The sequence below is a fragment of the Felis catus genome, chromosome D1, assembly GCF_018350175.1.
Source record: "Felis catus isolate Fca126 chromosome D1, F.catus_Fca126_mat1.0, whole genome shotgun sequence".
In the NCBI taxonomy this organism is placed as follows: domain Eukaryota; kingdom Metazoa; phylum Chordata; class Mammalia; order Carnivora; family Felidae; genus Felis; species Felis catus.
Window position 1 is genome coordinate 41,150,156 of NC_058377.1, and position 24,608 is coordinate 41,174,763.

A 24,608-nucleotide genomic window follows, 5' to 3' on the forward strand; every position below is an offset into this window, starting at 1 on the left:
TCCATGCTCATCTATGCTCAGTATGGACTCTGACATGGGGCTCAGTCCTACAACCCTGGGATCATGACCTGAGTCAAAATCAAGAGTCAAATGCTCAACCGACTGAGGCACCCAGGCAACCCTCCAAGCTCATTCAGTTTAACCATGTGGTAAACACTCCTTTAGAAGTAACCTCAAGGGTTGAGAAAGAAATACATGAACCACCGCCCAGATCTGGGGAGAGCTGTAGGATATGCATGAGGGCAAGGGTGGATTTTTAGGAAAAAACTTTTAACTTTGTGTTCCATTTCCATGAACTCATTCAGGATCTCAGGGCCTCATACTGCCTCAAGTCTGATATGACATCCCAAGTATAGAATTCCTTGTCAAAACTGACCTTAAGTCAATGTGTTTTTTAAATAATTGCAGGGCTTTATCAACATTCTAGTCAATGAAATCAGAAGCATACTACCAAAGTCAGCAGGCCATGGGGATGAAAATTACCCACTTGTGAGATATGCTACCAATGTATACATTATAACAGTCATAAATTTGATGATCCATAATCAATTTTAATAATGATGTGGACATTATGGCTCAGCAAAATCCCTCGTGATTTAGGGGAAACCTCCAAGTCATGCTTTTAGGGTACAGATAATGAGTCTAAATGAAAGAACTCCAACAGTTACTAGGACAGGTCTCAAAGGCCCCTTTCATTTGTTTCCGGATCCCGATGTATCTTACCATTTAATTCCCAAACGTGTGTTATGAAACAGAGTAGGCCCAAGGAACAAGGCAATTGTCTCGCCAGCCAACTGTTCCAAAAAGGCAGTGAGCCCAAGACTCTAAACTTCTTGACCTTGCAGATTTCTTACTCTTCAAGGGCTGCTTTGGCTACAGAACTTCCAGAGCACTTCCTTGAGATACTGGGACACACCAGGGAGCCAGATCCACTCACATGCAACCTTGATCTTATATCCTTTGTGTGGTCTATCTACTGCCTCAATAATAGCCAAGAGGGATAAAGACCTTAAACCTGGCCCGGGTGTCACTGGCACCAATCTTCAAGTCAGGACTAGCCTTTGCAGCCTGGTCCAGCTCAGTCACTCCCTCCATTGACCTTGAAGATTTACTTCTTTCAGAAAAATGTTCATTTACCAGCATTGTTAGGCAGATGCCCATTTAACATGGAGCTATCTGAGGCAAACCTTAAGCCCCAGGGAGGACCCTAGCAATATTCACATGGTTATACATTTTTATTCATTTTTTGCAAAAGTAATATATTTTAACCACAACAATTTAAAATTTCTTTCTCTTTCCCCTCCAACTCCTCTATTACATTCTGCATCATCAAGGAGAGTGGCTTCAGGCATAAGAGAAAATGGAGTTAAAGATACATTAGGTTTGCATTCAGTGGCATACATTTATGTGGTTCCCCATCAGTCCCAGCTATAGATAAATTGTCGCTAGCCGTCCAGTGCAGGAATGGCTTCCAAAAACACTCCTACCACCTACTGAACCAAGAGACCTGGCAGTCTAGCACGGACATGAAGGACTAGAAATTGCATCACTATATGAACACATCTTGTGGTGGACAGAATTGGGACTACAATTCCGGTGGGGGGGAGGAGAAACTAAGCTCAAATGTATGGAGCCAGAGCTAGCTTGTGGAAAATTCCCCAGTCATTAGATATGTATGCTTGTAACTGGAATATTTGGTTCTTGCCTACAGCGTCATAATGAGAATTCTCTCCTGAAATGCAGCACACAAATTATAAACACACCATGATCTTTTTCTTTTGTTGATTAGATTCCCAGAAATGGAAATTACTGGACTCTTTGTTTACCGAGCACAGACATGTAGCAGTATTAACAGCAAATGTGTCTGTTATAGCTCATACGAAAAAGAAACTCGATCGAGATTTTTTTTTCAAATTTGACACCAACGTAGAAAATTTACATAGCATTACCAGTAACAAGTCATGACCACAGAGTAACATGTCTAAACTCTCAACAATAAAAAACAAATTTCAATCAACTAGCACTGGAGGAAAACTAAATAATCTTTCTTCACTTTCTATAGAAACAATTACAGAATTGTTAGCCCATGAAGAGGCAATCAAGCCAAACATGCAACCAAAAAACGTAGGGGAAAGGAAGTATTAGAGAGGTATGTCAGGAGTTTAATCAACAAAATATAATATTATTTTTCCGAGTTTTGTGACATTTGTGGTATTTGTTGAGTTTTAAACTTAAGAGCTGATGTGACTTCTTTCCTCGGTTCAAACAAATGCAGTAATTTTATAGTCATGAATGTTTATACTTTTTCTCAAAGCAGGCAACCAACAAATGATACAAGGTAGGTACTTCAAGCCTTACAAAACCTGGATCCGTTTCTGGGGTCAGGCATTCCTTGACAATTAAGCCTTGCTTATATATCATCATCAACTCTCACTGTAATGCTCTGGTTATCTCTCATTCTGTCTTGTCTCCAATTGGAATTTGTAAAAATCATCCCACGATGCCAAAGGGTGATGCTGAGGCCACAATAAACATGATGGATGGCTAGCACAAGGCACTCACTTACTTTGTGTCACTTACGCATCACACGGTCTGCAATTACATGCTTTTCTGTCTGTACAGCTAGCCCTTGACTTAATCATCTCAGCATTCTTTTCGAGTGCAAAGCACCAGTGCCCACAGGGAATCAGGGAACTACAAATGTAGGAATGAGGGAAAAAAAACAGGTGGCAAGAAAAAAGGAAGAAGGGAAACGGGGAAAAGGCAGATTTTTAAGGAAGCAAGTGGAGAAAAAAAACTATAAAAGTTGTTTAAGCTGTATTTTATAGATATTGGGGGTAAACCACAAAGGCTTTATGTTTTTACTATAGTATCTTTGCATGTGTGTTTGTACACCTCAATTTTTTAGCTTAATTGCTCCCACTTTTATTCACTCTGACTCAAGACATTTCATATCCATACGCTATTTTAGCTCAGTATTATTCTCACCACCATACTGCTTTTTAAAAGCAACTAGAATATTAACTATGTTATGCAAATGAAAATGTGAATTTAATCACAAAGAGTGGCCCTAGAGGAGCCACTAAATCCTCCAACGTCCAAAGAGAAAATTGGAGACTCCTATTATATTCAGTAAGTCATATACCGGTGCCCAGAATTTAATATAAATTGAATTGAATCCTACACAGAACTCTTTGTAGATTCTGTCTGTCGATAAGACATGCTTTCAGAAAAACTGGCGAGCTAAAAATACAGACTACAGCCCATTTTCGTTTTCATTTCATTTTCTTTTCAATGAAACATTGTGAATGTAGTGGCACCACATAAATATTTATCAAACTCTATAATTCTTCCAAATGTAATGATAAATGAAAGTATCTTTCACGTGCATACAAAACACCTGCAAAAAACATTTTCAGAAGACTGATATGAAACGCAAGCTATCTGAAATCAGAACCACTAATAGATGAAGTCATCGTTTGATAGTTTTCGTAACCTCTGCTTACCAGGCATCTCAAGTTTTACTCTCTGTTAATTTAAGAAATAAAAATAAGGGGCACCTGGATGGCTTAGTTGCTTAAGCGTCCAACTTCGACTCAGGTCATGATATCATGGTTTGTGGGTTCGAGCCCCACATCGGGCTCTGTGCTGACAACTCAGAGCCTGGAGCCTGCTTTGGATTCTGTGTCTCTCTCTTGCTCTGCCCCTCCCCTACTCATGCTCTGTCTCTCTGTCTCACTCTCTCTCAAGAATAAATAAACATTTAAAAATTAAAAAAAAAATAAAAATAAAAATAATTCAGCATCACTTGGCGCTGGGGACCCTGACATGAAGGGCCAGGTAAGCCACTGAAAACTTCCATTATTGATATAAAAGGAAGACCAATTTCAGAGAAAAGAACCACACAGATTTTCAGGTCATTGGTTTGCCACACTATTTGTATTTCCTCTTCATCATGGTCATTATTTTTATCATTTACTAGTTGCCCAGGAATAATAGCAGCTCAAACTTGATATGCAACACAGACATAATTACAGATTTGGACCAACAATCCTCCATTAAAACCTAAATTGCCTTCAGCCAACAGTTAAGAAAAGGTCAAGAAGAAGGCCCCTGCTGAAAAGAGTCATAAAAACATGCTGTTCATTATTTTCCAGAAGCTTCTAATCCTCTCTCCCACCTGGCTTATATGATAGCTACTAAGTTCATCTGAATGTTGCACAGTCTTCAGGGATCCTCCGGGAAACATTTTTTTTCTCTTAAATAATTATGATCAAAAGTCTAGAGCTGAGGTTAAAACTCCAGAGCCAAGAAAAGTTTCTGCTGTCACAGATTATAACTTCATTCCCTCCTTTGCTTGCTCTGATCCCAAGGGGAAATTTTCAGGGCAAGCTTGGGCCAGAATTCAGGGAATCTCTTTAGATTTTGGTGGGTGGAGGTAAAAATATCGCCTTGAAAAGAGAATGAGGACGGAGAATGCCATTTGGTCGGGAATGATCAGGAATTGCACCAAAGTCAGCAAATAACATCCATATTACTGCTCAGCTTGTCAAAGAGGAGCTAACAGGCAAGTTTGGGGGAAAGAAGCTGGAAAGATTAACAGCCATCCAGAAGATAAAATAGGATTTCTGGCACCTCTGAATGTAAGAAAAAGGAAGCTTATATTTTATTACATTATGTAAGAGACATGCTACTATGGGAATTACCCACCCCTTTAAATACATGGGCTAGGGCTAATGGTTTCTTCAGTGACAAAAAGCTCCTCATTTTTCACACAACACAGATTTTCTCCTTCCCAGTTTTCATTCACCCCCTGTGGACTATCTGATGATTAGAGACTAGAGATAAAAGAGTACTGGGCTCAGCACTGGTGCTGGCAAACAACCCTTCAGTTGAACTAGGTAAACAAAAGCTACTCAGTTGTATTACCCTATTACTGTATTGTATTATTCTTCCCTGGGCCACCAGCTGAAATGTGTCCTTCTCACTGGAGAAGATCAAGGTACAGCATCACAACATTTGAGAGCCTGAAAGATCCTGGTAGCACACCATCCAGCCATATCCCTTCTTCCTCTGTCTGCTGGGAGATGGTCTTCAGCAAAGCAAAAACCGTCTGCTCATTGTAGACAATAGATGGAAAGCATAACTAGATGGGGACCCAAAGTCCTCTGGTTTCACTTTCTCTCCTCGCAAAATGAAAGCAGGGGGTAATTACTCTCTCTCTACCGTTTCTCCAGGCCTCCGGTGGAATGTGCCGACACACACAGCACCGCAGAAACCGGGGTGGACAGGATTTGCTGGAAAACACCAGCCTCAGAAATATTTTTAAATTTACAATCTGTTTTAGAAATCTTTACATTAAAAAAATATTGCAGCAGTCAGGGTCCTCACAGAGAACAGAAGGCACACCCTCCAACAGGGTAATTGGGAAGCGTTTAGTAAACAGACTATTTACCAAGGTGTGGGCAGGGTTTAGGGGCAATAATGCGGTCTCTAGGGTCAGGAACAGCAGGGAGCTGTGTCTACCCCCAACAGAGATGCAGCCAGGCCACAGTGGCCGGGGTAGAAAGAATCAGAGGGATATATCCCCTGCCCTGACTCTCTTCTTCTCTACGTTCCCAGGGGCAGAACCAACAGATGTCAGGGAACAAAGAGCCCACTGGCCAAGGAACTGAGGCACCTGGACACAAAGCAGAAAGAAGGGTGGAAAATGGGTCTGGAGAGGTAAATGGGAGACAGCTAGTACAGACACAGAAGGCAATTACAAAGTTATGTTTACTTACTGCTGGAATAAATGATAATTAACTTTACAGTGTTCGAGAAGTGTGAGAAGCCTCTTTTGGGTGTCCGATTGAATCCAACCACACATTAGGTTTCCTAAGCCTCAGCCGATTCTATGCAAACATTTGGAATAAAGAGAGCATTCTATGCTCACATACGTTGGAGAAATGCTGGCTGGAGTTTCAAATTAAAGAAAGGTAAATATAGATGCACATGTGTTGTGCATGTGAGCTCCCTCTCCTAAGACACCAGATGTATGAAAATAAGGAAACAACTGTGCCTACCTCGTGGCGTGGCTGAACGAGACAGGAGTATCATAAAGCATTCTGCACAGAAGTTGGCACATAGACGATGCTCAGTAAATATCAACCACTGCGGCCATGGCCACCAGCATCACCACCTGCAGCTGCATTCTGACCTCTCAGACGGCCTGGGAAACTTCCCACCACAGAAGACCGAAGTCTTACACTTGTAGCTCTGTGTCACTAGGTGCCTGTCCCTGTCCTTACACATAAGTAAGCACATGATTAATGTTAGATTATGAGACAGTGGTGAGAACTGCTGTATCTCATGCCAGGATGCAGGCTGCATTGGTATGTAGTAATTCTTCCCTCCTCTCCATTCCTCCATAAAAGAAACAACATTCTGTGCCCCACCCCAGTGTCAAGCCTGGCCCCATGGCCTGCTTCGGCTACCGGAATGTGGGTCAGTTTTGAGCAGCGGCTTGAAGAGGCACCACAAGCTTCCAACAGCTCTCCTGAGCCCTGACCTCCACCCTGAGGAAAACAGCACATCCCAGACAATGTGGGTACTCCTTCACCCGGGTGCTGGCATCAGCAGGCATGTGGGGCAGGCTAGAATTCAAACCACAGTTGCTACTTCAACTGTTCTGTCAGACTTGGGAGCAAGGAGAAGAGCTGTCTGTTTCCAGAAACCATTAGATTCTGTGGTTGTTTGTTACACAGAAATAATACAAAAAAACCTAATACGCAAGCTTAACAAAGTTACTCTAGCATGCTGATGTGGCAAAGAGAGGAGCTCACAAGAGATTTAGAGTCTGCCAGTCCCAGCTCTGACAAACTCCTAGATATGTCACCCTGACTGAATGAGTCTCATGAACCCCCACCTTGCTGGATTCCTGTGACAATTAGAAACAGCACCCACAAAGCCCCTAGCATCATGCCGGCACATAATAGATACTTGGTAAATGAAAAAAATATATATAATGAGCAATAATGGACGGCAAAAATATCTCCCCAATCATCCATGACTAATGCGCTGAACTAGAAAGTGTTGATCCCAATTAAAATATTTCCTTAACCTCAGACAAATAAAACAATGAAATCATTGCTCTAGTTTGCAGCTTACAAAAGAATCTAATAGAAAATCACAGTTGAAAAAAAATACAATGTTCTCTTTCTAAACCTTCTAAAACTTCTGAGTCGTCAAGAATATGAATTCCTGTTGTGTCAAAGAATAAGAATGCATTCTTTGTGAAGGAAAAATGATTAAATTGCATCTTCCAGACTAGTAATTTAAATTGTGATCAAATCCACTGTAGCTGGGGGCCTCCCAGTTAATCCATTTACTGTGAACATTATTAAACATTTATTAAATGCCTGTGCGTGGTAAAAAAATTTCAAAGGTATGGTTTTGTTCGCTGAGCACCAAAAAAAAAAAAAAAAGTCAAGAACATAAAACTACTAAACGGATCAACTAATCCCGGCATATGCAGTTTCACAAAACAGGCGCACAGCAATTACCGAAGCACAGAAATAGATTTTTGATCCATCGGGAAGGCATTCAGAAAACTATCACCACTAATGAATAATAGAAGATTTATTCAGATTGTAAAACTTGACTAGGAAGGAAATTTATCTAAAATATGAGCTCAATTTCCTGCCTTTCAAAAGAATACGGAAAAAGATTTTGCAGAAAAGATACAATCTGGGAGACAGTCTCTAAGGAGTCCAAGTAAATCCAGGGTAGGGTTTCCAAGGCACCTATAGAAGGAATGCTTGGAGGGCTTAAATGAAGATCCCTGGGCTACTACCCCACACCTACTGAATCGGAATCTTGGGGGAAAGGGCCCAGGAATCTGTATTTGTTACCAAATTCTCCAGCTGATTCATGTGCACTCCTAAGTTTGAGAACCACTAGACAATGCAAGCCATTAAATAACCTTTGGCAGCTAACTTAAAGGTTCTTGAAAGACAAAAACCCAAACAAGTTTAGCCCACTCCATGCCAAAAGGACCAAAGGAAGACAATAGAGTCTGGACTTGAGACTCAGTAACAGCTGCAGGGCTAAACAGCCATTCATTCTGCCAGGAGTGCAGGCCGTGATTTTTAGCACTTGGAGGCAAAGAGCTGATGGAAGCCTCAACGGTAATGCAAACCAAACAGCACCATGGTGATGACTTCTGTTGGACATACATTGGCCAAAATTCTCCTCAACCCCAGCATCCCTCTGGCACATGTCCTGGCAATCACTCCTCGTCAGTTTTCTGGGCTTGCATTTTAAAATAAACAGAAGGGGAGAGGGGAGAAAGTAAGATGGTTAAGGATATTATTACATGGAAATTCTGAAATTCATAAAAAATTTCAACACCCAGTCCCATAATGTATTTTTTTCTATAACAGAAAGAAAAACATAGTTATACTTTCTAAGAGAGGGGGAAAATCCGTAAAGGGGGTAAAAAACTGCTACAATAGGGGCACCTGGGTGGCTCAGTCGGTTAAGCGTCCGACTTTGGCTCAGGTCATGATCTCGCAGTTTGTGAGTTCAAGCCCCGCGTCAGGCTGTGTGCTGACAGCCTGGAGCCTGCTTCGGATTCTGTGTCTCTCTTGCTCTCTCTGCCCCTCCCCTGCTCATGCTCTGTCTCTGTCTCTGTCTCTCAAAAATAAACATTAAAAAAATTTTGTTAATAAATAAATAAAAACTGCTGCAATAGTTTCAAAAATTAAAAATTCTCTGGGGAAGTAAATCAGAATGTGTAGGAATGCAAAGAAAGGAACACCAAGTTAGGACAGAGGAGACAAGTGGGTTCTAGGTCCATCTATATCCTACTAACGGGTCTGTGACCTCCCACAACTCATTTAGCTAGTCCTTCACCCAAAGGAGATAATGTTTACCAGTGAGAGCACTTTAAGTAACAAAGCAATGTCAAAATATAAGTAGCGATATTATCATCCATGGCAAAATTTATTTTATACAATCCAGAATCTAACGGAACAAAGTCAGAGCAGTGAGTTGTTGTTTTTGTTTGTTTGTTTATTTTAAATAGAGACAAAGGATACCAAACTCTTGGAGTCAAGAGTTACAAGGGAAGTTATATCATCAGACGAAACAATACATGTATTTTCTGAAATCACACGCAAGATGAGAACAAAATAACATGGTACCAGTAGGGAAAATCTAGGCTACTCTCACCATATTGCTGCCGCTCTTCCCTGCATCAAGCTACACCAAGACGAAACTTCCAAATACAAACAACTCAACGTGGCTGATGTAGTCTTCTAGGGAGCAGCGGTTAATGATTCCACCTGATGCCTTCCTGTTTGACCTACCTTACGCACATCCACCTGAGTCCCAACGATAAGCTGCTCTCACTGGAGAGCCACCAACAATGAGACTGAGAGTTTTGAAAAAGAAAGGGTGACTAGGGGCCAGTGCCATCAGTCAATGAACCCAGGGCTGTAAGGACTTTGAAAACAGTTTAACACTTATTACCAAATAGATTTTAGATCAACACCAAATTCAAGTGTATCTAGAAACATGAGGAAGTCCATACATGTCTTTAAATGGAAGATAGCATAGAATACTAAAGTTACTTAGAGCTGAGTTTGAAATGAGGCTCCAAATCATCTATCTTCTCTGCATATCAGTTCATGAATTGATGATTATTAGTTGTACCTCATGGGGCGGTTGGGAGAATTAAATAAGACCTTACTATAAAACTCTTCATAAAATGTTGTGCCCACCTTAAGTATTCCATGAAGTCACTGGTAGCAGTGCAAAGTATTACTACAAAGTAGACACTCGGTAAAGATACTGCCCTTCCCTTCTCATTTTGTATTTCAAAAATGAAAACACATTCCAGTGGAATGAAAAGTGATACATAATAAAATAGAGTGTGTGGCTAAATCAGAACACAATTTTCTTGACATTTACCTTCATTACGGCTATGGAGACCAATTTTACAATTTACACTGGCCATAATTACAGTCCATGTATATAAAAATCACAGTTTAAATTTGTGATGGTACATTCAGTTTTGCAACTTCTATCCAATATTTAATACAATTCCTCAAATTCTTTTTCTATCACTATAATAACACCTGTTTTAATCATCACTACCTGTTTTCATCATCATTATCCTTACCGGGAGCAAAGCACCCAGTGAGTGTTGCAGTGTGTTAATATATATTAATGTACCCCAAAAGCTGTGAAGTGCTAATATTACCATTTACACAAGAATAGAGAAGACACCCCTGTCATGAGATGACTACAATCTGAAGAACACTAGAAAATGCACAGTGCTAATTGTGAAACACACACACACATATGCACATGTCCGGGCACATGTACATTTAAAGATAAATGACAATAACAAGAACAGAAAGTGTGTGTGTGTGTGTGTGTGTGTGTGTGTGTGTGAATATAATGGGTGGGGGACAATGAAAATATTGGGGTAAATTTGCCCCATATTTTAAAATGTCTCTATACAACAATCAAGTCTTACAAATAAAATCTTAAAATCAATTTTTATCAGCAAAATCCACAACATGCCCCCTCTAGCCGATCACGAAAACACTGGCGGAAGCATACTGCCATATATTAATTGAGTATCCACAGTGTGAATGCCTGTCGTTCAAAGGCCAGATGTGCCTGTGAAACATGAAAGCAACTACTGCAATATCACTCCAGCAAAGCTTTACTAGAAAGGGAAAGACTGGTGTATAAGATCCATCTGAAAATCCATTTCACACTTCTAATTTAAAGCCAATTCAAATGTAATTTACTTTATCAGGGCCTTTAATTTAGTGAAGGTCAGAAGTGCAATCAACAGAGGTGAAAATTACTTACGCTTATCAAAAGATAAGCTGGTAATAGTGCAGAACAAGAGAAACAAAACACAGGGATTCCCATTGAAAACCATGGTTAGCACCACTGTATAAACATGTCTTCTCACAAACCGATGCATTCTGAGATAAAGCTTTTACTTGTGTCATCTCTGCACCGAATGCAACCTCATTTGTCATTCTATTTCAGTGTGAGAATATTCCTTCTCTTCTCCAATGTTACAATTCGTGAGAGGTGAAACAATACTTGTGGCACAAAATATTAAACTTACCGCTCTCGTCATCTATATTGAACCTTCCAAGACCACTGCCATCCCTGATGGAGTACTGGATCTCTCCATCCCTCCCAGAGTCCTCATCTTGGGCAGCCACCTGCAGTACGCTTGTTCCAATGCGTGAGTTTTCTTTTACAGATCCAACGACAGCAAAGTCTGGGAAGTAGGGAGTATGGAGGTTTTCGTTGACATCCACCACCTCCACCTCAACAAAGGAAACAGATGACAGAGAGACCGGTCGTCCTTTGTCTTTGGCCCGAACCGTGAGGTTGTAGAACTGCTGCTTTTCATAGTCCAGCTCTTTGCTCAAGCGAATGGCACCACTGGCTTTATCTATTTCAAATCTCCCATTATAGTCATTGACCAAAGAATAGCGCACTTGACCCCCTAGCCCAAGATCTGGATCATGGGTCTCCAGCCAAGCAATGACAGTGCCAACAGGGAGATCTTCAAGAACCTTCACACTATAGCTACTGGGAATGAAAGCCGGGGAACAGTCATTGACATCATCCAAAAAAACCTTAAGAGTGACAACCGAAAACAGCTGCTGTCCACTTTCTGCCTTGTCTCTAGCTTCTATTTTTAAGGAGTAGTTTGCTTTAGATTCCCGGTCCAATTGGTCAGCTACATAAATGATTCCAGTTGAGCTGTTGATAGCAAACTGCTGTGTATCTGTCAAGACTGAATAAGTCACTTCACCATTAGAACCCAAGTCTTTGTCTCTGGCTTCCACCTGAATAATCTCAGTACCAATACTTGAACTTTCAAGAATGTTAACTGAGTAGCTGTCCTGAAGAAAGACTGGGCTATTGTCATTAGCATCCTCCACATTGATGGTCAGCAACCTCCACGAAGATTTTTGTGGATTACCTAAATCGTAGATGGTGATATTAAGGAGATAGAGGTCTGTGTGTTCTCGGTCCATAGGCAGAAGGACTTTAAGTTGCCCAGTCTCCATATCGATATTAAAGCAACTATCCGTATTCCCATCAGATATTGTGAATAGCACCTTTCCGTTAAAGCCAGAGTCGGCATCATAGGCTTTGATCTTCAGGATGTTAGCACCAACGGGCAGATTCTCCTTCACAGCCACGTCAGAAGGAAATGACTTGTCAAAATGTGGCCCTTGCCTATTAACTGAATAAAAGTCGAGAAATCCATCTTCCAGATTCAGTTTCCCATTTGCTTTTGCCTTAATGAGTAGCTTTTCTGCCAGCTTCTGAGCCACACGAGTTTCTCGGCAACTGAAGCTCTTTGAAGACACCTTCCCATGCAGGACTGAAATATTAACAGACATGGGGTCCGCAAAATTCTCTCCATCGGTTGCTGTAATCCTGAGGGCAAAATTACCATTTTTGATGCCAGAATTCATCAGTGACTTTTTAAGCTGTAAAACACCAGAGTCTGGATTTAAATAAAAGAAACCAAGTTCATTTCCGGAGATGATTTTGTACTTTACAAGTTCAAGTTCATCAATATCAATTGCTGAGACAGCTGTGATGTGACCCCCAACTGGAAAGTCATAGGAAATAACTCCCTGGCAAGCCACTTTTTCAAAAAGAGGGCTGTTGTCATTGACATTTCCTATTCGAATAGTCACATTGACTTCACTTTCATGGCGGTATGGCGAACCCCAGTCAGAGGCTCTTACGATGAACCTGTAAATTTCTGGAGAGGATTCAAAATCCAATTCTTCAGTTGTGCTAATAACACCTGTAAACTGGTTAATGGCAAATGGTAACAGATTAAGACTGGCAATACTGTAGGTGATGTACCCATTTTCCCCTTTATCCTTATCAGAAGCTGAAACCATCAGAACGCTTGTGCCCATCGGAACACTTTCATTCACAAAAGCATCATACAGCGGCTGCTGAAATTCTGGGGTGTGGTCATTCGCATCTTCTATGCCGATGGTAACTTGTGCTTTTAAATCTCCTTCCTTGTTTGTCACGTCCAGTTTATAAACCTCCTTCTTAACAGTATTCAGTGGCTGTGCTGTGACAATCAGACCTGACCGAGGATTAATTTTGAAGTACTGTGCATCCTCACCAGGAGATAATTTGTATTCCACATCTAGCGGTTCGGGACTTAATTTTACTATAGCAACCACAACACCAGGAGGGGAAAATTCACTAATGCTCACATCATACATTTCTTTTTCAAATCTAACTGGGACACTGTCTCTTTGGGGGTTGGCAATGTGGACTATCCTTACTGCTGAAAATTTCTGAGGTGACCCTTTATCTTTTGCTTGAAGAGTGAGATTGTAGCCATAAGGAAAGCTCTCCCAGTCAACCTTCTTTCTCTCCTTAATCTTGTACTCATTCATCCACTTGCCTTCCTTAGCCAGGAAGAACTGATCTAAAGGATCCCCAGCGACAATGGAAACAGACTCAATCTCTCCATTGGCCCCTTCATCAAGGTCATCGACTGTCACCACAGCGTATGTCGGCTCTCTGTCCAGTGAGAAAGGAACGTGAGTGACCACGTGGATAGTTGGGGCGTGTTCATTTATACGTTCAATGTGAACATAAAGCTTCGCAGTACTGCTCACTCCGTTGTTTCCGTAGAGCTTCATCCCCCGGTCCACAGCCAAAATTTCCAGGTCATACCTATTCTTTTCGTCATAATTTAACCGCCCGCTTAAAGAGATGACGCCACTTGTGGGGTGAACTGAAAAGAGATCAACTTTGTTTTTAAAGTAGTAGTAGAATTCTCCATTGGAGCCGATATCGGCATCTGTTGCTGTCACCTGGGCAACGCTAGTCCTTAAAGGTGTGCTTTCTGCGATTGTAACAGAGTATGTTGTGGGTGAAAACAAAGGTCGCAGATCGTTCATATCTAAAACCTGTATGTTCACTTTGGTCCATGCTTCCAGATCCTCTCCTCTGACAGAACCTTTTACTATCAATAAATAATTGTCCTGAATTTCCCTATTCAATATGGCCGAATTGCCACCTTTAGTTCTTATTCTGAGGAAACAGAAGTCTGCAATGATGACTTCCTCTGCTTTGAAGAAGCCTTCCTCGTCTCCAGATACAATTCTGTATTTGACATCCCAGGACAGATCTATTAAGGTGATGCCCATTCTACCCTGGCTGTGGACGTAGGTCCTTGCTGCTGAGTTCTCATACACGGTAGCATTGTAAACGGAGTGTGTGAAGTGGAAGCCCAGGGGCCCAGTCCCCGGAAGCCCCTGGGAGACTGTGGCCAAAAGCTTGAGAAGCAGGAGAATGAGGCAAGAAGGAGGAGGCCGTGTACCCACACAGTATCCCATAGTTATATCCATCGTATCATACCTCCATCCTGGAATGGGGTGGGGGGGGGGGAGAAAGAGAGAGAAAAGATAAATTAACCTACAGAAAAGTGGGAGAAGATGTAGGAATGCACCGTGAAGAAACAGTGCTTTTTAAAACTTCATTATAATTTTTTTTTTTTTACCAAAACATCAATACAAGAAAAAGTTTGAAACCTCATCGTACTAGACGGCAAGAAATTCAAAGTCACTAGGGTTTAACCTGATGTTGTTTGGGTTTTTAAATCCCACTTTTACGCTGCTGCCGCAATTGTTCATTGGGACAAGATTTCTTGCATTCCGAAGGTCAATTGAGAAATGTACTAGAAGCCTTAAAAAATGCATTTACCTGTCACTTAGAATTACCTGCTAGGCAATTATCCAGTGGAAATAGACAAGTGTACATTTAAAGTACACTTTAGGGGAGCCTGGGTGGCTTCAACTCTTGGTTTCGGCTCAGGTCATGATCTCATGTTTCGTGGGATTGAGCCCCATGTCACGTTCTGTGCTGACAGCATGGAGCCTGCTTGAGATTCTCTCTCTCCCTCTCTCTCTGCCCTTCCCCACTCGCACATGCTCTCTCTGTCTCCCTGTCTCTCTCAAAATGAATAAACAATAAAAAATTACAGTAAAGTTTAAAAGACAAAGGGATTGAAAAGCCACTAACTGCTTATCAAATAGTTTCTAGTGCATTCATATAGTGAAATACTATGCAGCTACTAAAAATAATTCTTTTTAAAATGTATATTTTCAAATATGGTAAGATATAATGCTAAGTGGAAAAAAAGATCATAAAACAATACATGTGGGGGTATCTGGGCTTCTCAGTCAGTAAGCATCTGACTCTTGATTTCGGCTCAGGTCACAATCTCGTGGTTTGAGTTAACCCCTTGTCAGGCTCTGTGCTGGCAGAGTGGGGCTTGCCTGGGATTCTCTCTCCCTCTCTCTCCACTCCCCCACCCCTTGCTCTCACTCTCTCTCTCTCTCTCTCTCTCTCTCTCAAAATAAATAAATAAAACATTTTAAAAATCAGTATGTGTGGTTATGATTCTATTATTACTTAAATATCTAAATGCACAATTTCAAATTTACATTTAAAAAGAACTGAGACACGTGGGTGACTCAGCTAAGCATACAACTCTTGATCTCAGCTCAGGTCATGATCCCAGGGTCATAGGACTGAGCCCCAAATCGGGCTCCACACTAAGTGCAGAGTCTGCTTGGGATTCTCTCTCTCCCTCTCTCTGCCCTTCCCCTGCTCACGCTCTTTCTCTCTTTCAAAATAAACAAACTTTAAAGAAGTAAAAATAAAAAGGACTAACTGAGTTGTGGGAGCTAGGGGTTTTTGTATTTTCTAATATTTTTCCAATTAATGTTGCTCATCAATGGTTACACAATTGCCTTTATAACTGAACTTTTAAAAGAATTCTTATAAGGCATTATCATCTTTTGTTGTGCTGACTTCAAAACTGATCAAGATTTATGCATAATCCAGTACCGTGAGGCTGAATAAAGAAAGCAGAGATGACAATCCCTAAGGAGGTACATAATCTGAATGATAGCCATGTGTGGACCATGCTACCCAGAACACAGGAGGTAAGAAAGATTTAGTGCCAGAAAAATCTAAATTATATGAGATTTATTTCTTAAAACTAATTTTAAAAATTGCTTCCAATTCATTTCAACAGTCACTATTAAATTTTCATAGTTGCCACAGCCCCATGACTACATAGATTAAGAAATAAAAACACTTCCCTATTTTAACCAATAAAATCTGTCCAGTATTTAAAACAGGGTGGATAAAAGGGCTAATTTAACAAGGAACAGCTAAGTCTATTGACACTCTGACAGCTCCGGTTTCTAGAATCCCCCAATTTGGAGTTCTTCCACCAAGAAACAGCCACTGCGGGACCCTCACATTGTCCTCTGCGGGGAATGTGGAGATAAGAGGGGACGGGAAAGGAATGCTTCTGTCCACTCTCTGACTCAGGCACTGTATACGGCATCTCCCCTTTGTTGTGTTTAATCCTTACAACAGCCCTAAGTGGTTTCACCCACCTACGTGTTAGGAAACTGCAGGTTAGAGAAGTTAACCTGCACGGTGGGACCGCTGGCTCCATCAATGTTTCCCAGCAGGTAAGGAGCAGAGCAGGGTCCCAAACGCTGGTTTTTCTTACTCCTAAAATGTTCGCTTTTCCCCATCACATCATCATTCTCTCTAAGTTACCTGTAACCAAGAATTAAGACCCTCTAGAAGCACTTATGACATAATTTAAATCTGTTGAACTAGTCACCATTCATCATTGATAAAAAAGCATGAAACCCATCTAACGACTCTATTTGGTTATCTCCTTTCTAAACTAGTTACAATTACCAGCTGGCTATCAGCTGAAAAATAGCCCACAGAAATTTAACATCTTAAACTATTATAAATTATTTGTGTAGTTTATAGAACACTTTCCTACCCAGGGTTGGCAAGGCACACGTTATAACACCCTTTTAGTAGATGAGAATATTCATTTTCCTGGTAGCAGAGTCTGGATTAGAACCTAAGCCCTCCCCAGACCCCCACAAGGCTTTCTCATCTCTTTTTTTCCAACCCTGCCTTACAGAAGACTCTAAAGCAAATTCCTTGGCATGTATTTTCTTGGTTCTGACTGAGAATGAGATATGATTTGCTGCTATCATCTGCTGAAGCAAGTCGGGAAATAGAGTCGCAAGTAGAAAGAGTGCAGTTTAATATAGGGGTTTCATGAGCAGAATAGACAGTACAAATGAAAAGTAGAAAGACGAGATAACTTTTTATAAAAGGAGAGAAGTTAATTTCACATGCAATGGCTTTGGCTGTCCGTCCTTAGGAAATGGTTCACATGCTAAGTGTGAGAAGCAGCAACTTGGATGCACAAGGCTCAAATGTGGTACCCAGGAGAAATGGAGAGCCCCCTGGGACCAGTGCAATTAGAGCTTCCTCTTCGTGGAGCACACTCATCTGACACCTGGGGTGACAGAGCCCTCTTTAGGGCTCACAGATATAAACCAGGAGAAGCTTTATTAATACCCCATATCACTCAATAGACTCTCTATTTCATCATCGGAGAATGCTCCAAAGTAGAGGAGGTATTTTTAGGTTCACTAGGGACATAACAGAAGGAGATAAGGCCCTTCTAGGGAACGATCTAAGGCCACGTATAGTCTCGCAAACTAGAAAACTAGGGTTACTCCCAGTATCTCCAGGGAAATACAAATTCTGTTTCTGCCTCACCTCTCACTTGCTGGTCTGTGCCGAGGGCACAGCTTTTGCTGATGCTTTGCCCATGGAGTCTGGACTCCATGGTCATCAGGGAAGAAAACAGCCCTGATGGTAAATTCAGCTCAAATCAACTTTTCTTAGTCCACTCCCCACCCCCATTTTAAACCCTGACTGAAGAGAGGAGCTGCATTTGTACACCAATCTATTCACAGCACCCAGCATAGTACATGCCATGCAGGAGGGCACCATACTGGTTTGCTAAACAGAGCACTAAGTTACTCATGTAACCAGAGGCCCAGAGGCCTTTAACATGGTCCGTTTCCAAATCCCAGAAAATACGCACGTCTTACCTCAGGAAACAGAATCAAGAAATTATATGAACTCAAAGAAGCCTTAAAGATCATCTGATTTGATCTCCTGAGTTAAGAGATGAGGACACTAAGATCCAGAAAGATGAAGAGATTCACTCACACCAGGTCTCAGGACTCCCAGGTTCAGAACTCATCCCAAATGGAAACGTGTGTCAACTGAATTAGTTTTTCTTTGAGTTATGTAACAATCTTAGTGATGAGGTTTATCATCACATGGCAGCGATGGCTGTCTTCTGACACCTTATTAATTTTCCTGGTGCTACTCCCTCCTCTAAGTAGTTAACTGTAAATAAACCTTTAAGTGCCCTGGGGGACAGTTACTTCTACAAACCATTCTGGTAAATCCTTCAAAGCACAGAATGCTGTCATAACATGAAAAAAACATCATTCGATTTCACTATTCGAAAAGTGGTACTTTTGCAGACTGAGTTTTTCTTTCAGCAAAATACACTGCTGCAATGTTTTCCTTATAAAATAGAATCAGTGGTCTTCAATGTGAATAGGAAATACTACAAACCACACTGAAGTGGAACAGTATCACTGCGTGCATAAATCTGGATTGAACTCCAAAAACCTGAGCAGGACTAAGCTTGTCAGATTCCGTTGTTGAAACCAAAATGGGTCATCAGGTTTTGGATCTTTAGTCTTGGGGAAAAAAAATAGTCCTATCTGGCACCAACTGATTTTAAAAAACCCTGCAGTTTTCTGGGGAGCCTGGGTGGCTCAGTCAATTAAGCATCCAACTCTTGATTTCAGTTCAGGTCATGATCTCACAGTTCGTGGGATCAAGCCCCGTGTCTGGCTCTGCTCGGACAGAGTGGAGCCTGCTTGGGATTCTCTCTCTCTCCCTCTCTCTTTGCCCCTCCCCCACTAATGCTCTCTGTCTCAAAAAGAAATAAATAAACATTAAAAAAAAAAAAAACAAAACCCTGCAGTTTTACCCATTGATTTAGACAATAAATGAAGCCTGATAGTGGGGGATTCTGTAAAATTCTGCAAAGTTAACACCAGAATAAGATTCTGGCTTTTTTTTTTTTTTTTTTAGCATGCTAAGACAACTGTTAAGCTGTTTCAAAAAAAATAGTACACTTTCCACACTGAAGCCAAGCTGTTTGCAAAGCCAATATGATAGTTATGGTATTTTAGATGCTCTGCACATCGATTTATCCTGCTTCTGGATTATTTTAAACAAAGCACTTAGTTCCCAACCTCAGAGCCTATTTTGTACAACTTAGTAACATAATCAATATTTTTTGATATCATCTCCAAAGAAATCATCAGGCCATCAATCTTGGAGACATTTATTTTTCAGAGCAGTCAGATGTGCCCCCCCCCCCCCGCCCAGTGAGCTCTGAGAGAGCGGATCTTAGCACGGAGACTCGGAAGGGCATGCAGATTTTTCTTTCCAGGGGTGAATAAATGCAAGTGACCCCAAGGGCCAAGAAAGCTCTTCCGAGGGCCACGCCTCTGGGAGCGCCTTGACTCAGCACGTGCCACTGATTGCTTTGGTCACCTGGTGAGGCTGTTTTCCTCCAGCATTAAACTGGCCTCCTTAAATAGCTGAGATTTCTGAACAGCAGAAAAGGCACCTTACAAAAACATTCTATTTTCACTCCATCTCTTCTTATCTTACATATTTCGAAAGGGTTTCACTGGCAGACAGAGATAGTGCTTAGGAAATGTGCTTTGTAAAACAAAGAGCAAAGTCCGTATCTGCCGGGCTTCCCCTTCACTGCGTCCTGCATGAAGATGATCTGTGTTAGAGCCCGTGACACCCACACAAGGGCTGTATGCATGGTGAGTCCAGAGCACACACTCTGACACCTGACTGCCTGGGTTTGAATCCCAGCTCTACCATTTACTAGCTGTGTAATGTTGGACAAGTTCTTTAACCTCTCTGTGCCTCGGTTTCTTCTACCCTAAAATGGGAATGATAGTGCCCACCAAATAAGATTTGAGTTAATAAATATAAAGCATCTAAAAAACAGTTCATGTCACATGGTTAAGTATACAACGGTTAGCTATTAAGATCATTAACTAAGGCGGTTTTTAGAGAAGACAAAATCTGTGAGTCACAAGATAGGGATGGGGAGGAGTTTACAATCTCCTCAGACATTTTCTTTTCCAATAGCAAAAGCCACATCAAAGGTAAAGATGTCTTTTCTTTACTAAAAACAAATGATTGCTATAGTAGACCCAAAGGTCAGAGAAACCGGACTTGAATCCAGGCTTTGTCACTTACTGCTGGGGCACATTGGGGTGATACTTAAACCTTTTTAAGTCTCAGCTTCCTTACCTTTAAAATATCGACTATAGCGGCACCTGGGTGGCTCAGTCGTTAAGTGTCCAACTTCGGCTCAGGTCATGATCTCGTGGTTTGTGGGTCTGAGCCCCACTTTGGGCTCCATGCAGACAGCTCAGAGCCTGGAGCCTGCAGCCTATTTCAGATTCTATGTCTCCCTCTCGCTCAGCCCTCCCCCACTCATGCTCTGTCTCTCTCTGTCTCTCTCTCTCTCAAAAATAAATGAACATTAAAAAAATAAAATTGGGGCACCTGGGTGACTCAGTTAAGCGTCTGACTTCAGCTCAGGTCATGATCTCACGGTTCGTGAGTTTGAGCCCCACAGCAGGCTCTGTGCTAACAGCACAGAGCCTGGAGCCTGCTTTGGATTCTGTGTCTCCCTCTCTCTCTGCCCCTCCCCTGCCCATGCTCTGTGTCTCTGTCTTTCAAAAATAAATAAACATTAAATTAAAAAAAATAAAATAAAATAGTGATTATAAGAGTTCCCACAGTCATGTAACAGGCTTGCAAGTGTGTCTCAGACAGAGTAAATGCTCCATAAACATGAACTGACATTACAATTATTAAGGTGCTCAGAAGCAGGGATACAAAACAGAAAACAAATGAAAACGGGGTTAAGGACAAAGGCTCAAGAAAAAGACTACCCCTGGGGTAGCCCAACCCTCATATGAAAGCCACCCTTTCACAGACCCCAGACTCCCACCCTGTGTTGGGGTCAGTGCCAGAAAAGGCCTGTGCCTGGTGGCACGGGTCAAGGGCTGTTGCCACAGCTCTGTAACATATCCAATGCCTGCGTGTGTATTTTAAAAGTCAGGAAACTACAGCTGCATTAGTGAGCTCCTCCTCAGACCTGGCATTTAATTCCTGAGGAGTTCTAGCAGGATTTCTCCTTGCTGTGACGAGTCCCAGAACAGCCAGATACTGCTAAACCCTGTCTTCCAGAGCAGCCTATTCTGACACTGCTCAAATTACCGTCCTCATGGCACTACTTGATGTTCTGGGTCCTTGCTCCTGAAATCAGTTATAGACTGCCTGTATGACACATTTGGGAATAAAGTTTTACTCTCTGGCTGATGCTAATGGCTGCCTGAAGAGAAGAAAAAATGTTTACTCTGTAGTTCTCTTAATACAAACCATTGTGGCTGGAGAGTGCAGAAGAGCTTATACTAGGCATTCAGGTCACAAATAACGCATGTCATGCCATTATTCAGATTATATCATTATATATGGAACCGGGGCCATGCAAACTCACAGAGTTTTACAGTCAAATGGGTCATAAAATTGTCTAGTCCAACACCCTGGTTTTAAAGTGGAGAAAACACACTGCGAGGGGTTAAGTGATTTGGACAGGGTCGCACAGCTTGCCAGTGAAAAGCTTAAATTGGACCTCAGGTCTCTACCGTGAATGTGACTCACTGCTATCTTCCTCCTCCAAGAACACAGGTCTCTATTTGCTCATGTCTACACATTTTACTCATCTTCTTAGATGAGACTAAAATGCTGCCTACTCTATGAAGCAATCCCAGAGATTCCCATTCAAAAGTGAGCTCCAGTTCTAAAGTGGTGTTTCTTAAACTTTAGCAAACATCAGAATCACGGTAGGGCTAGGCTCCACTTCAGAGTTTATGGACCAGTTGGTGAAGAATTTCTAATTGTAGCAAGTTCCCTGGAGATGCTGGTCCCGGGACAACCATACTCTGAGAACCACTGCTCTGAACTTTGCCTGTAATTTACCTAACTGTACCTCTCTGATGGCACTTTCTTCCTTGTATTAAAGTTACTTACGTGTGTCTTTAAATTACATACTGGACAGTTACCTCCCTCATTTCATCTCCTTCTTGCAGTATCTGTCTAACAAAATACTTTGAAAAAGGCAAAAATTGGATCAATGTGGAGTGAAATGTGTCTGGTCAGCATACAATGGAACTTCACAACATGCTCCAGGGAGAAGATCAAAATGAGCATTGGACAAATCAGGAATTATGATTATAAAGCTCACAGACCCTGGGTAAATACCTGGTCCACCATTTCCCAAACTGTGTCCCATGATACATTACTTCATGACATGTGAATAGGTGTGCAACTAAAAAAAAAAAAACAGTTTAGGAAATGCATTTTGAGCAAAGGTAAACAGATTTGTTAATTTAGAACTTCTTGGGGTCTTTTGTAAGGTCCAAAATAAATGTTCCCCACCCCCCATCCTTAGTCACCTCTAATAACTTCCCCTGCTTTGCTGTCTCCTTATGAAAGCATAGTGTATGCTGTCTATTTGCACTAGCAGAAGGAAAGTGTTCTGGCACATGGTTGGGATTCATGGTGCACACACAAATATACTATGTAAACTGGGATTGCAAGGGATATAACATACACAACTTCTAAAATCTATTTCATCATGAATCTCCTCCCCCCATCCCCACAATAGTCACCTGCAGGGGGTGCCTGGGTGGCACAGTCGGTTAAGCGTCCGACTTCAGCCAGGTCACGATCTCGCGCTCGGTGAGTTCGAGCCCCGTGTCAGGCTCTGGGCTGATGGCTCAGAGCCTGGAACCTGTTTCCGATTCTGTGTCTCCCTCTCTCTCTGCCCCTGCCCCGTTCATGCTCTGTCTCTCTCTGTCCCAAAAATAAATCAAAACAAAACAAAACAAAACAAAAAACAATAGCCACCTGCAGGAGAAAAAAGAGTGTTTTCTGGAATACATCTGGGGAGACACAGTCCAAGCTAGATACTGTAGCCCAGACAGGTCAAACGGCTGCCTGCAAAGCTTGGGAGGTGGGATGCAATCTGGGGATTCTTCAGACTAGTTCATTATTCTTCCTACACCATATCACAGGGTATGGATTCTCATTTCAAATAAGCTGGGAGTTATCCCTGAAGAAATGGTTTCAATACTTGTTATACAAACACATCTCCGTGTTCCAACTGAAGAATGAGACAACTGGTCTGTGGTTTGCTATGCACTTTTCTTTTCTCATTAAAAAAAAACCAAAAAACAAAAAAACAGGGCCGCCAGGCTGGCTCAGTCAGTGGAGCGTGGGACCCTTGATCTCAGGGTCGAGAGTTCAAGCCTCACAGTGTGTGCAGGGATTACTCAAAAATGAAATCTTTAAAAAAACACACACACAAACAGAATTTTGATAGTCCTATCAACAACAAAGACTGGCATGAGGGGAAGAACCTTTTTAACGTCAAACAACGAACGAGCCACATAGCTTCATAGTTTTTGTTACCTATTGTCACCAAAGTCAACGCTGAAAAGCAGTTTGCCAAATACAAAATACTCCTGAGATGCAAAACCTAAAACCACGTTCATATTTTGCTCCTCCCTGGAAAATCCTGCTTGTCTACTTGAGTCCTAAGTCTAAGCAGAGTTCCCCAAGCAGAAAGAGTATTACAGGAACAGGGACACGATACATCCACCTTCTGTCAGTCTAAACAAGGACAAAATCCCACACCAAAGCCTCCAGTTGGTTCTGCCAGCCAGCCAAGCAGACCATTACCCAAACCCAATCTTTTCCATTATTATAATACCGTAAATTCTCATTTTTTCCAGTGGTGCAAATCTTTCTATTGTCTAAAAGTGTCTCAGGAGAAAAGTCAATCAGCATGAAACAAGTGTAATTCAAGGTGGCTCTGAGGGAAATGGGAGATTCAGCCACACAGCGGCAGTGTTATGAATACCCTCCTTTATTTTCTCCCCAGGTGCGAGAAATATTTCCATACAACACTGGTTAATGTCAAGTATCATTTCATCAGTAAATGCTTCAAATTCAGGGGTAATTCAACCAGGGGCTATCAGAAGGAAAGATTAGCATGTTGTTCAAGCCTTTTAAAAAATCATTTCTCCCTCTGGAGAAAGAAATTCGTCACGGGGTAAAAGAAAAAAAATGTATGGAGAGGATATAATTTGCTCCTATGCTTGGCTGTCTGAGAAAATGTTCCAGAAAAATGCGCGATTTCAATTTTTCTCTGGTGGGCCTTGCTGACAGAAAGCAAAGGGTAAATACATTAGTATTTGCTTATGCTCAAGATTAAAAAAAAAAAAAAAGAAGTAAAGCAAGGGGGAAAAACACCTTTTCCAAATAACACCGTTTACTATGGAATAACTTCCTGAAAGAAAAAAGAACCCAGATAGTTTCAGATGGAACAATGTCTTTAAGCAGTGTCCATTCCAGTAGTTACGGGGGGCAAAATGCAGGTGAAGGAAAAAGGTGCCCTCGGCTTGCTACATTCTGACACAATCCTCATTTAC

General features: G+C 41.6%; 1 protein-coding gene across 8 annotated transcripts in view; it reads right to left on the reverse strand.

The window, feature by feature from the left end:
* Positions 1 to 24,608, reverse strand: part of FAT3 (FAT atypical cadherin 3) — a 669,818-nt gene that overhangs the window by 507,763 nt on the left and 137,447 nt on the right. For all 8 annotated transcript variants that reach the window (XM_011286534.4, XM_019811654.3, XM_019811655.3 and 5 more), the window contains exon 2: positions 11,138 to 14,446. In XM_011286534.4, the coding sequence (XP_011284836.3) occupies positions 11,138 to 14,429 (3,292 nt within the window). In that variant the 5' untranslated portion in view covers positions 14,430 to 14,446. The remainder of the gene's footprint in view (positions 1 to 11,137; positions 14,447 to 24,608) is intronic.